General features: G+C 30.8%; 1 protein-coding gene across 1 annotated transcript; it reads left to right on the forward strand.

The window, feature by feature from the left end:
• The first annotated feature begins 7,239 nt into the window (after positions 1–7,239).
• Positions 7,240–8,975, forward strand: LOC18041643 (B-box zinc finger protein 21). Its single transcript, XM_006435034.2, has 3 exons — positions 7,240–7,634; positions 7,804–8,256; positions 8,421–8,975. The coding sequence occupies exons 1-3, from the start codon at positions 7,449–7,451 to the stop codon at positions 8,715–8,717; spliced, it is 936 nt and encodes a 311-aa protein (XP_006435097.1). The 5' UTR covers positions 7,240–7,448; the 3' UTR covers positions 8,718–8,975.
• Positions 8,976–12,548: the final 3,573 nt, after the last annotated feature.

The raw sequence follows: 12,548 nt of genomic DNA on the forward strand, positions 1-12,548 counted from the left end.
CGACTTTTTCTCAACTGCCTGCCCTGATCATCTCCAATATTGATTTTTTATTAAAGGATTCAGTAACAGTTTCAGTTTCTACGCTAGCTTTGGAATTCCCAGCAATTACTCTTCCATGTGATGAGTTTTTTTTTTTCTTTTTTTTTTCAAAAATTTATGCCATGATCACACTCAGGTGTTACTGGTTCTGTACTGTATCAGTCATTCCTTTCGGAAAAAAGAAAAAGAAAAAAAGTCGATGTTATATAATTTCAGGGTGAAAATTTTAAGCTCAATGGGCCCTGCATCATTTGATTATACCAATGATAGCCTCTTCAAGTTGGGCTCGGTGACTATTGTGACTTGACAATGAAGGGGCAAGAGCCAATCCTAATTCTACGACAAGGTAATCTCTAATTCTTTATTTTTGTAAAAAGCGCAAAGAAATGGAATGAATTTGTTAATATTATGCTTAAAATAGATTAATAATCTAGGAATGTCAAATTAGTGCTAACATTATATTTTTATTTTTATTTTGAACTGCAAGAGGCTGCAATTTAATACCCAGAAAATAGAAAGTGTGACCATCTTGTTGTCATGCGTTCAGTTTACGAAACAAGGTGGCTGCCAGTCGTTTCAAGTGCTACTGTTAAAATGAAATGACATTTGAAAGCCTGTGGTCCTCACAGACTTTGATCACCGGAGGTCGGTCCATCCATGCATTAAGAACAAACCAACCTTATTGGATGGATTGAGCTTCTTTAAGATAGATCAGGTACAGGAAGAATATGGGTTGTCATTACAATGATGTTTAGAATCCATGTATCTGCTTGCTTGCTGTCAAAAAGACATCAATGTCCGTTTCATTAAAAAATAATACAAGAAGAAAAAGGCTTGGTGGGAGTTTTATCCTGTCTTTCTTTCAATTAAGTAAGTTGTTACCTTGTTTCTTTCGGCGTTGTACTGCTAAACTAAGAGCCAAGCTCAATGCCTGTAGGTACTGTAACCATTTACTAAAATGCGGAAATCCAGGCAAGATTTTCTTTCTGGGCCCTAGATAAGGCAAAGAACAGTATAAAATTCAAAAGCCAAACAGCTCTTGTGTTGAGACAGGCAAATAGGCAGGGTGCTCGAGAACTAGAGCTAGTGTTGCCAAGTGGGAACCACGATTGTCGGCAGAAACCTCTTACTTCTGAGCAAGGATAAACCTTATCCAGCCCCATACAATGTTCAGTTCAATTATTAGTATTATTATCCAAGATAATGCTTTGGTAGCAGTAGCAGCTTTATTCTCCATACATTACAATATTATATATAGCAGTCAGTCAGTCCCACTTCCAGTCCCAGAAATTAATATTGTGATCTCTTCTCTCCTTTCCTCCTCCCCATACTCTGCCTCTGTCATCTGCTTAATTCAGTCAGAACTCCTCCTCAATTTTCGAAACTAACTAATTCTTCTCTACAGACAGACTACAATATCGTCATCTCATCTGTCTTAATTAGTTTCACTTTTTTTAAAAAAAAAAATAGAAATGATAAACAATCAAATTATTTACCATATACTACCCTATATTTCAGATAAGTCTAAACCAAATTGGTGCTCTTTGAATGGGTATATCAGTAAAATATAATTATTTATGTTCTGGTAGTTAAGAGTGCATCTCTCTCAAGAGTCAACATCACGCCACCAATTACAAAAATTGCAACTGTTATTTTGTTATGGGACAGAAATGGCAGGAATATCTGATATTCCTGTACTATTTCTGCTTCAGAAAAAAGAAGGAAAAAAAAAAAAACACCATGTAGTTTGCACATACATTGGCATTTGTTAATTACTTCTCTGCGTGGTGGTGGGAACAATACCCTCTAATCACAGCTATATTCTTCTTGTTCAAATTCCCGTTCGAGTGAATTGAATCGAATTGCATCCGAATCCAAAGCATCAGCTAAAAAATTATTCGAGTCTTATCATTATTTCACGATGATGCCGACTTATATTCGAAGCCATCTCGCGATCGATCTTTATCTTTCGAGATTCTCATACCTTAAGTAATGACGTCATTATCTGATAAGCAAGAAAAAGTGTTGTTTGTCTCTTACTGTTAGCCAACGAATCCACTTGGTCCACCACTCTTCAGTGGATTGAATCCGGATTTATCTCTCTCATTTTTTTAAAAATTTTTTTTAATGCTGAATTAGTTGCCAGCCTATTATTATTACTTATTTTTATCCATCAGAAGTCCCCAATTATTTAGACAATAATATATCATTAACGTGATTGGCAAGTGTCCATAATGAACGTTCGCACCATCATTCGTTAATTAAATATGCTCATTAGGAGCCGGTGCGTTAGGGGCCCACTGCCACTAGTACTCGTTCCCCAAAATTAAATTTGGGCGCAGCTTGCTTTGAGTATATCAGTAAAACTATAACATATTAAAAATAATAATAATGTTAGAAATTTTAATATTTAATTATTAATTTAAATGTTGATTTAAAGTGTCACTCATTTATTGAATAAATATTTTATATATTATCAAATTACTTAACTACTATTTAATCGATAAATATCATATCAGTTGAAACTCAAATTAAAACTTAGATGTTAAGATGACTTTATTACTTGTTAAAAGAAATATGTTGAGTAAAATCTTATAGTATTATTTCTTTTACTTATTATGTTGCTTTATTTTGAGGTAAAATAAGTCTATTAATTAATTATTTTAGATGAGGAGTAGTCTTCCCAAAATTTTATGTTGATTATCTATGCGATATCTTATTTTCAATCCTCTTTAAAAGATTGAAAGTTTGAAACCAAATGGAATGTATTGTGGGTTTTGACTTTTGAGTTTGAAATCTTTTTTTAGGGAAAAAATCATTCTCATCCCTAGGGTTTCATGCAATAGCTTATTAAAAAAAAAATTTCTATCAAAGAGAAAATTAGAAAAATGAATAAAAGTTGACATATAACTAAAACTGATTTTATTTAATCCCACTAAATAATAAATACAAAAAAAAGATGAATAATTTATATTTCAAGCAATTCTTTTTTCACTTATTTCTATTTTGGCAGCATGAAAACCCTATAAAGTATAAACCCTAGATGTAAGTACCAAAAATATCATAATTTTCTTATTCATATAAGTATACTCTCTAATTGCACTGTAAAATGGCTTGAATTGAATTGAAGATAAAGAAGATATTCAGTACATGCAAGCACATAAAAATTGGTGGCATTTTTGAGTTTTTCTTCCAATGATTTAAAGATATTGTGTTAATTACAGTTTGTTCCTTATGGCAATTATTCAATGGCTATATCAAACTATATCATCGTTAATTTCATTTAAGAAAAAAGTTAATGAATTTTGCATACTTTGTAGTGTTATTTAATTGTGTAAAAAAATTATTTTAATATAATTTGTATCACTTTAATAAAAAATCATATTTTACCCTCAATGAATTACTAGTTAACGATTTTACACTACTGTAAGTTAACGAAATGATATTTTAAGCTATTGTTTAAAAAATATGGATGAAATGAGCTATTGCATTAAACTCTAAGGATGCAAAAAGGTTTTTTCTCCTTTTTTTTTTATTACCTTGAAAGGCTAGCAAATTCGTTTTCCAAAATGGACACTATTCTATTCTTATGTACAATGAAGCTAGCAATTGGGACTGCACATGGGAGGTCAGTTCAATGATTGATAAAATTCTAATCGGAACTCACCAATTTTGAGTAAAATATAGATATAAAAGAAGCTGCAAGAATCTGATATCTAAAAAAAAAAATGTAGTAAATTAAGAAAAAGTTTTAAAAAAAAGTAGTAAACAGAAATAAATAAATAAAAGTAGAAACAGAACAACTTTTTTTTTGTCAAATTTTTTATTGCAATTTGCTAATAACTATACCTGAAAATAAGGACCTGGCTGCCCATTAGCGGACAGGACTCGCCATTATAACATGATTACATGAGGCTTTAACCTCTCACGGCAATCGAAACAGCCCACACTCTTCCTTACTTTTGTTTAATAATAAAGAATTGCTTGAATTTATAAGATGAACACTTTTAAAAGCGTCCCATGCTCCCCATTTCCCCAATTCTACAGTGAGAAAGGTCTCAATTACGATGGGAAAAAAAGGAAAAAATAGAGAGAAATCAGTGCTCCGTTGATATTTGCCCTTTCCAAGATATATAGCTTAAAATTGAGTTTCCCCTTATTCCCTGCAAATGTTAAACCATATCTCAGCCTCAGGCAATGAGACCAGCATTCTGTCTATCTTCTTCTTCTTTAAAGTTTAAAACAAGTCTTTGATAACTATGTAATGGGTATTTATCACTAACGTACCTTGAGGTTTGTAGTATTATCACTTATTTTGTGAGCTTTGAAAGCTGCAGCGGACAGATACTTCTCGCCAGTTAGAACAATTACAGAATTATTGGAAATTTTAGGCCTTTGTACAATTTCAACGCCAAAAATGTACAATTTAAATGTAAATTTAAAGTACAAAGATTCCCCTCAACCGAATATAGTGCAAAATGGTGTTTTATTTAATCTCATTTTGGGAAGGTTAGTTAATATGTTAGGCATTTGGGTTTCGAGCATCTAAATCTCAATTTGACCCCCAGTTAATATAATTTTTTTTTATTAGATGGTAATTAAGTAATTTTATAAGTTATAAAATTCATCATTCAATAAATGAGTGATATATAATAATAAGAATCAAGTTAAAACTCAAATATTAAAATCTTTAATATTATTATAGTGAAATAGTGAGGTATGCGAATGCTTATGTTGGGTTTTAATGATTTTTATCTAAAGGGTAAGTAAATAATTTACATCATTCAACTAAATTTCAATGTTTCATGGCAATAAAACAACTACAAATACTCCCCCAAACTACTGTTGTTGAATCGAATTCAATAATTGTATCATCATCATTTTTTGCTTCTATATCCATCTTGACCCTCACACGCACACACTTTGATCACTGTTTTCATACTCAAAGACATCCATTAAATACGTGAAAGTGATGTAGCAGAAGCAAGAGTCAAAGAACGGCAATAGTGCAGTTACTAACCTAAGAAGAATGAAGGAACATGTGTGATTGTGATCCATGAATGTGGCAATTTCAACCCGATCGTGATTCACAGTTGGACAAATGGCGGCTAAGAATGATAAACGCAGTCACGAAGATGGTGAAGCACGATGATTTGATTTGATGAAGAGAGAGGAAATGATTGGCTTTAACAGCTGCAAATTTGATGAAGATAAGTGATGAAAATAATAGCCTATGAACTGTAAACTAGGGCATTTGGAGTTTTTTTTTTCCATATATATTAAAAATAATTTGAAAAATAATATTAAAATAAAAATATTCGGGTCTGGATTCCAAATCTATAGGTTTGCCCAAACTCAGACTTTGATCTGGATATGTCCGAGTCAATAAAATAGCATCAAGATACCAAATTTAATTTACTTTAGTACAAGTTGAACTCAGCCCAAATTTTCTAGATTCGTTTGAATCGATGATGGGTCTAGGTTATTTTGCCATCCCGGTTTCAACTCCTTGCTTGTAGTTGAGTTGGGCTTTCCCATTTTAGTTTGTATTAATTAGGGATAAAATCATTTTAGTACTCAATATTTTATGACATATCATTTTATTATTGAAGTTTTTAAATAATTAACCTATGTAATGTTTTAATTTTTATTACTTTAACACCAAAATATTAAAGTTGATAGAATTTTTAACAGAAATTACAATTAAAGTCTATTTTATCCCCAAACTGTATAATGTAATTTAACCCTTTAAATAAAAAAAATTATAGGAATTATATATAAACAAATAAATACTTTTATCAATTGATTAATTTATATATCTAAAATAACTAATTTATAAAATTTTAAATATTATTCCTTGTGAAATTCGTAAAATATTGAATATATTGAAATTTCTAAATTATCCCCGTGACATCAGCAATTTATTAATAGAGTTAACGATTTGGTAATAAAATGATAAAAATTGATACATTAAGTAGGAAAAAGTAATTATCAGAAAATTTTAGTAGTCAAAGTGATAAAACGTAAAATGGTAAAATGATAATATTTCAATGGGTGGTGATATTTCCACTCGACAAATCTATAAATCCACCATACTTCTATGAAATAATTATAAAAAGTTCACATTATTTTAAAAAATTTCAAATAAATGAAGAATTAATCAATTAAAATTATCTTAAATTCTTAAATTATTTTTGTGATATTTTAATATATATTTTATTATTGTTGACTACTGAGATTGCTTTAACCTAAATTTAAATTGATCATTTTACCCTTAAAAGGTAAAGTACCAAAAATTTGCTTTAACTTCAACATTTTTTTAATTTCATATAAAATTCATTGATTCTAAATGGTCAATTATACTTTATTAGTATAATTATTAACCTTTAATTAAACTAATATAATTTATTCGTAAGCCAATACTCATATGAATTATTAGGCTGCCAAATTTTTGTCATTTACATATAAAATATTAAAAATTATTATACTTCATTTAAAAAATTAGATTATAAGTTACAAAATTAAGTACTTGAAGTATTATATGCAAGATCACATTTTTTTTTTTTTGGTAATTGGATCACTTTATATCATAAAGATAAAATAATTAAATACAACTTGTATTAAAGCAATCTTAATAGTAAAATATAAAAAAATCAAATAAGAAAAAAAATATAAGAATGATTTAATTGATTAATTATATAATTTTTTTGTTGATTTGTGTTTATTAGAAATATTGTGACTTTATTATAAATACTTTTTAGAAGTAAAGTAAGTTTACACAAATAATAGGGGTGGAAATATTCCCACCCTATTTTAATTAATTAATAATTTTGGTGTTATTATTATTATTATTGTTTAGTAGAGGGCTGGCTGATGGGGTGTGGAGAATTTGATTTTCGCAAGACGATTTGTCCCCAACCCAAAATAAAAATTTTAGAAAATTAACGTCCTAAGTATATAACTAATGACATTGAAAATCCAATTACATACGGCTAATAGATTTATGTTATTTAAAAAATAACATAAAATGGCTAATCGAAGAACCTCCCATAGGCCATATCAACGTGTCGCCTCTCCATACTTGCCGCCCAATTAAAAAAACATGAAAATTTGGATCCGCCGCTCACCAGTTGCCACTTTCAATTGTTTATTTTATTCTTTCAACTGTAATTTTTTTTTTCAAACGTTTTTTTCATTTATAACACCATCATCGCCTCTTTTTTCTTACAAAGCGGCGACTGCCACCGACTCTCTTCTTCTTCCTTCTCTCTCCAATTGTAATCTCTTTTCTTTCTCTCTTTCTGTACCAGATTAAGCTAATTGTTTATGTAGCAGTTAAATTGGAGGAGCATTTGAAGAAACAAATAGAACAACAAACAAGTTTAATTAGAAGAGCTTGATCAAGATCGATGAAGATCCAGTGCGACGTGTGCAACAAAAGCGAAGCGTCAGTGTTTTGCACCGCCGATGAAGCCGCACTTTGCGACACGTGCGACCACCGTGTTCACCATGCCAACAAGCTCGCCTCTAAACATCATCGCTTCTCTCTTCTTCATCCTTCCTCTAAACATTTCCCCATCTGCGACGTCTGTCAGGTATTATTAATTCATGAATTATTTTAGTTCGATGAAAAAATATTAATAATTCAATCTGCTTTCTTTTTCTTTTTCTTTCATTTGATAATTATTAGTGCTACAAAGTTATTATTACTATTATTATAAATCTGTTATTTTATTTTATTTTTTCATTTATGGATCTTTGCAGGAGAGGCGGGCGTTTTTGTTTTGTCAGCAAGACAGAGCGATTCTCTGCAGGGACTGTGATATTCCGATTCACACAGCCAATGAACACACACAGAAGCATAATAGGTTTCTTCTAACGGGGGTTAAGCTTTCAGCTACTTCAACTCTTTACACATCTTCTGTATCCAAGTCCAACCCCAACGGCTGTGATTCATCAGTTCCAGTTCCTGATGCCAATAAGTCGATCAAGAAAACTGTAGTCTCTGTTGCTCCAGTGAATTCAAACCCACCTTCTAATTCCGAGATCTCAACAAGTAGTGCTGTCACGAATAGTAATGGTGGGAATAGTGTTATTGCTGCTAATGAATGTGGCACTGTTTCGGCAAGCAGCATATCTGAGTACTTAGAAATGTTACCAGGCTGGCATGTAGAAGATCTTCTTGATTCTTCTTCAGATCCCTTAGGTTTTTGTAAGGTGCGTGTTTGCATTAATCCTTTCAATATCGTTGTTTATCCCATCTATAGATTAGATATTCAAACTATATGGATTAAAATCCCGAATTCCTAATACCGCTTAACGAGGTCTTACCAGTTGAACTAATTGTTAGACATCATTTTTCTCATGTTGATTTGATTCAGGGTAATGATGGGACGTTGCCATTTTTGGATGCTGATCTTGACTGCAATTTGAGTTCTTTTTCATCAGAAAGAGTGGGGATTTGGGTCCCTCAAGCTGCATCCCCCGTTCAAACTTGTCTATATTCTTCACAATCACAAACAGCGGGACATATTAGTTTCAAGGACGCGAAGGAGGTAACCGGCGTGAAAGCCGTGTCTAGCAACAGGAGACATACAGAAGATGTCTTTACAGTTCCGCAAATCAGCCCTCAACTAGCTGGCTTCAAGAGATCTAGGCCTAATATCTGGGAGGATTAATTAATTAAATGCATGCTCTTATCATGAACAAATTAAGCCTTGTGGTTTCTCTTTCACTTTCTTTCCTTTGATTGTCCTTTCAGTTTCTTGATCTGGTGTGGTTTAGTTTGTAGTGGTTGCGCTCTTAGTGGTCCAAATCCAACTGGGTTTTGTCTCCTTTGTTTTGTTTCATCTCCTTTCCTTTGTACTTGCGACAAGCACAGACATGAACGTCTTTGTAAATACTATTTGCCGAAGACCCTTTTATTTCTTGATCAATTTTGGCCTATTCCGCAGCACTTTCAATCAAATGTTGCATGAACTAGTGTGAGGGAGGAAAGTTTATGATTAAAGGAGCTTTTTGGGCAGGTAATAATTATTGGTAGAGCACAAAAATAATTCCAGTTCTGTCGGGGCGATGTATAGAATAATTGAGATTAGAGATTGTTTAAGAGGAGAATCGTGAATGATGAATGATAGTGATGGTTATCGGATAAGGAACAAAGGAGAGACGCATGTAAAAGAGCCGGCCTGGTTTTGTCCTAACGCTAAATTTTTTTGGTGGGGACTATGCTAACAGAACACAACAGAACCATCAACTTCATTTCAAAGAATCAAGAATTGAAAGCTAGTCTGGTCCGTTGTCTACTTGTTGCAGGATGGTAGCCATATGCTGTCTGTCACTGTTTACTCCGAGGGTCAGTGCTCAACTGAGAGTCATCTGTGACTTTCTTCCACTGGTTGGAAGGTGAAATATTTTCCCCGTTAGTTGTCCCTGCTTAGCTTATACTAATATTAGATGCTATATTTAGTTAGTTTGAATCCCAAGTCACTCATAATTTATTGTCACGTGCACGACATTGACTAAGGTGGTGTTTGTTTTTTTGGCTGAAATCTGAATGGATCTTAATTAGTCTGAATTCTGAAAAGATCTGAATGTCTGAATCTGAATAATATGTTTGTTTTTTCGTCTGAATCTCAGAAAATAAGTATTAAGTTGTTTGTTTTTTCAACTTAAAAATATAAAAATATGTACTTTTACATCTATATCCTTATTAAATTTAAATGTCAAATAAATAATATATTAAATACCACAATATTTTAACATTTATAAGTAAAACTATATTCAAGTGAATACATAATTATTTTAGAATTTTAATATATAAAATACCATAAATTTCAAATTTTATCGTATATAATATAAGAAAGAAAAAACATGAATATTTTTATGTGGGGTAAATATCTATGGGTGAGTTTTGAGATAGACATGAAAAATAAATTATAAAGCAGGGATATTTTTGATATTAGTATGTAATTGACTTAATTCAGATTTCTCCATTAAGTAAAAAATAAAAAAAATTGGCTTATTTTATTAAGTCAAAATTATCTAAAAAGTCTCATTAAGTTATAAAAACAAACACCTCTAATTAACTTAATTAATTAAATTAAGTCACTTTAAGTTATTAAGTTAAAAAACAAACGCCACCTAAATTTACAAACCCAATGAATAGATATTTATACCTCTTACAAAAGTCGAATTACCAAAGCAATCGTTATGAAGACAAGCCACAAACAAACAATATAAATTCACAAATGAACCCGTCTTATGTGCCAAACATTTACAAGATAAATAAAAAAGAAATTATCACTGCACCACCTCTTTTTTGTCTTATATTCATTTAACCACTAAAAAATTCTAACATATTTTCTGCACCATATTTTTTTTTAAATTTATATCAGCTAGCAATTTTTTAATTAACACCGTTAAATAATTTAAATGAAATGATAATTTTACCCCTAAATAAATTAAAAAATCATTTTATTTTACAAAATTTTGAAAAATAAGAAAATTATAATTATAAAAATACCTCTAAATTTAATAAAAAATAAATCACAAACAAAGGTGCTCAGTTGTTTTTTATTTAATTTAAATTTTGCAAAATTTTAATAATTATTTTTATTAAAAATTATAATTTTGCAAAATTTTAATAAAAATGACTGAATTTATTTATTAAAAATTATAATTTTGAAATTTTTTATTAAAATAACTGAATTTATTTATTAAAAAATAAATCCCAAAATTTTAATAATTTAGGAGATTTTTATTAAATCCAAAAATTTTGTAATTATTTTTATAATTATAATTTTTATTTAGATTTTTATTAAAAATAAAAATTCTAATTTTGGGATTTATTTTTTATTAAACTTAGGGGTATTTTTATAATTATAATTTTCTTATTTTTCAAAGTTTTTGTAAAATAAAATGGTCTTTTAATTTATTTAGGGGTAAAATTATCATTTCATTTAAATTATTTAATGGTGTTAGTTAAAAAGTGGTTAGTTGATACAAATTTTAGAAAAAAAAGGTGGTGCAGAGAATATGTTAGAATTTTTTAGTGGTTAAATGAACATAAGGCAAAAAATAAGTGGCGCAGTGATAATTTTCTTAAATAAAATATTGACAAAAATTAAATTTATAATTAACGTCGTAGACGGAAAGCTGGTTTGACTTGCCTGGTTCAGTGCGTATTAAGAGAGTTAAGAGGATGATCATGCATGAATTTTAAGTAGCAATGCCACTAGCAAATCTCTAGATTCATGACAAATTAACCTCGATCGTATCAAATTAATTTATGCTGAGGGTGTGGCTAAATTACAAGCAACGACTATCTGACCTAAAAGTTGCACCTAATAATTCAAGGCATGCATCCAATTAAACAAAACTTGATTTATTAGGTACTAACTCTTTGTGACCCCTATGTTGATTATATTAATTTATAGACTAATCTCACCTGCTCAGTTTTATCAGTTTTTATTGTGTGGATCTGCTCAACACGTTAAAACATTTTTATATTTGCTCTCTTCATTGTGGGCGCAACATTTTGAGGCCCAGTTGAGTTTTTGTTCGCTGAAATTAATTGGTTTGGGCCCCCATACCTCCAGCCTAGCTATTGCGTAATTCTTGACACGTAGAGCGATTGCGTAAACTGATTGTGTGCTAATTGCTGAAGTATACCCAGCTACCATTTTTTTTTTTCAATTATTTATTCTTATGATAAAACCTCCCTTTTCATTTCTCTTCTTTCATATGCAGCCTTTGTTGCTTTGTTCGTTCCGTCCAAGTCACTTTTGCCGTCGTAAATGGCGCACAAGTGTAACATTTTACATAAGAAATTCTTTGGCGACCAGCGTAACTGGCCATAAGATAGCACAGGGTGAGAATACGCCAAACTGTGAAATGAATTTTCATTCTCATTTCCGTCTATAAAACTACAAAACTAGCTAGGATTTGTTTCCACTCAATCCTTTAAACAACATCAATCTATATTAATAAGAATTTTTTAAAAAAAACCTTAATAGCAACACAATAACGACAGTAATAATTATGGAACTGTGCTGTACTATAATATTGATTGAAAGATAATACTAACTTTTTAGTTAACACTGTAACATGTTTTGCAATCTTTTTATCGCCATTATATGAAAATTTTCAGTTAAAAAATCAATACTCCGTATATAAACACCAGACACACAGTGACACAGACCAAATCCAGCAAACTTATAGCATACCTATGGCAGCAAATCAAAATATTGTACCACTTTATTTTTCTGCTAACAAGTGACGCACACGAAATCTAAAGAGAGGCATTTAAAGAAAAGAAAATCATGGCCGTCGACAATGAGCTTTGCACATGTATTGGCAGTCATAGAAGCAAGGTCCCCCACAATGAAAAGGGCAATCCAATCTCATGCCTCTGCATCTTCCTCTATTCATGCACTGAGCGAACTCGCCTATCTTGTAGACCTTTGTGTAAACTCTCTTTCTATGCACTTTATTGATAAAGCCTCTTC

The sequence above is a fragment of the Citrus clementina genome, unplaced genomic scaffold (genome assembly GCF_000493195.1).
Source record: "Citrus clementina cultivar Clemenules unplaced genomic scaffold, Citrus_clementina_v1.0 scaffold_5, whole genome shotgun sequence".
Classification (NCBI taxonomy): domain Eukaryota; kingdom Viridiplantae; phylum Streptophyta; class Magnoliopsida; order Sapindales; family Rutaceae; genus Citrus; species Citrus x clementina.

What these genes read in the sequence shown, in the direction of transcription:
- LOC18041643 (XM_006435034.2), top strand. Translation starts at nt 7,449, where the DNA reads ATGAAGATCCAGTGCGACGTGTGCAACAAAAGCGAAGCGTCAGTGTTT. An exon ending in CCATCTGCGACGTCTGTCAG is followed by an intron (nt 7,635 to 7,803) that starts GTATTATTAATT and finishes GGATCTTTGCAG; the next exon opens with GAGAGGCGGGCGTTTTTGTT. An exon ending in ATCCCTTAGGTTTTTGTAAG is followed by an intron (nt 8,257 to 8,420) that starts GTGCGTGTTTGC and finishes GATTTGATTCAG; the next exon opens with GGTAATGATGGGACGTTGCC.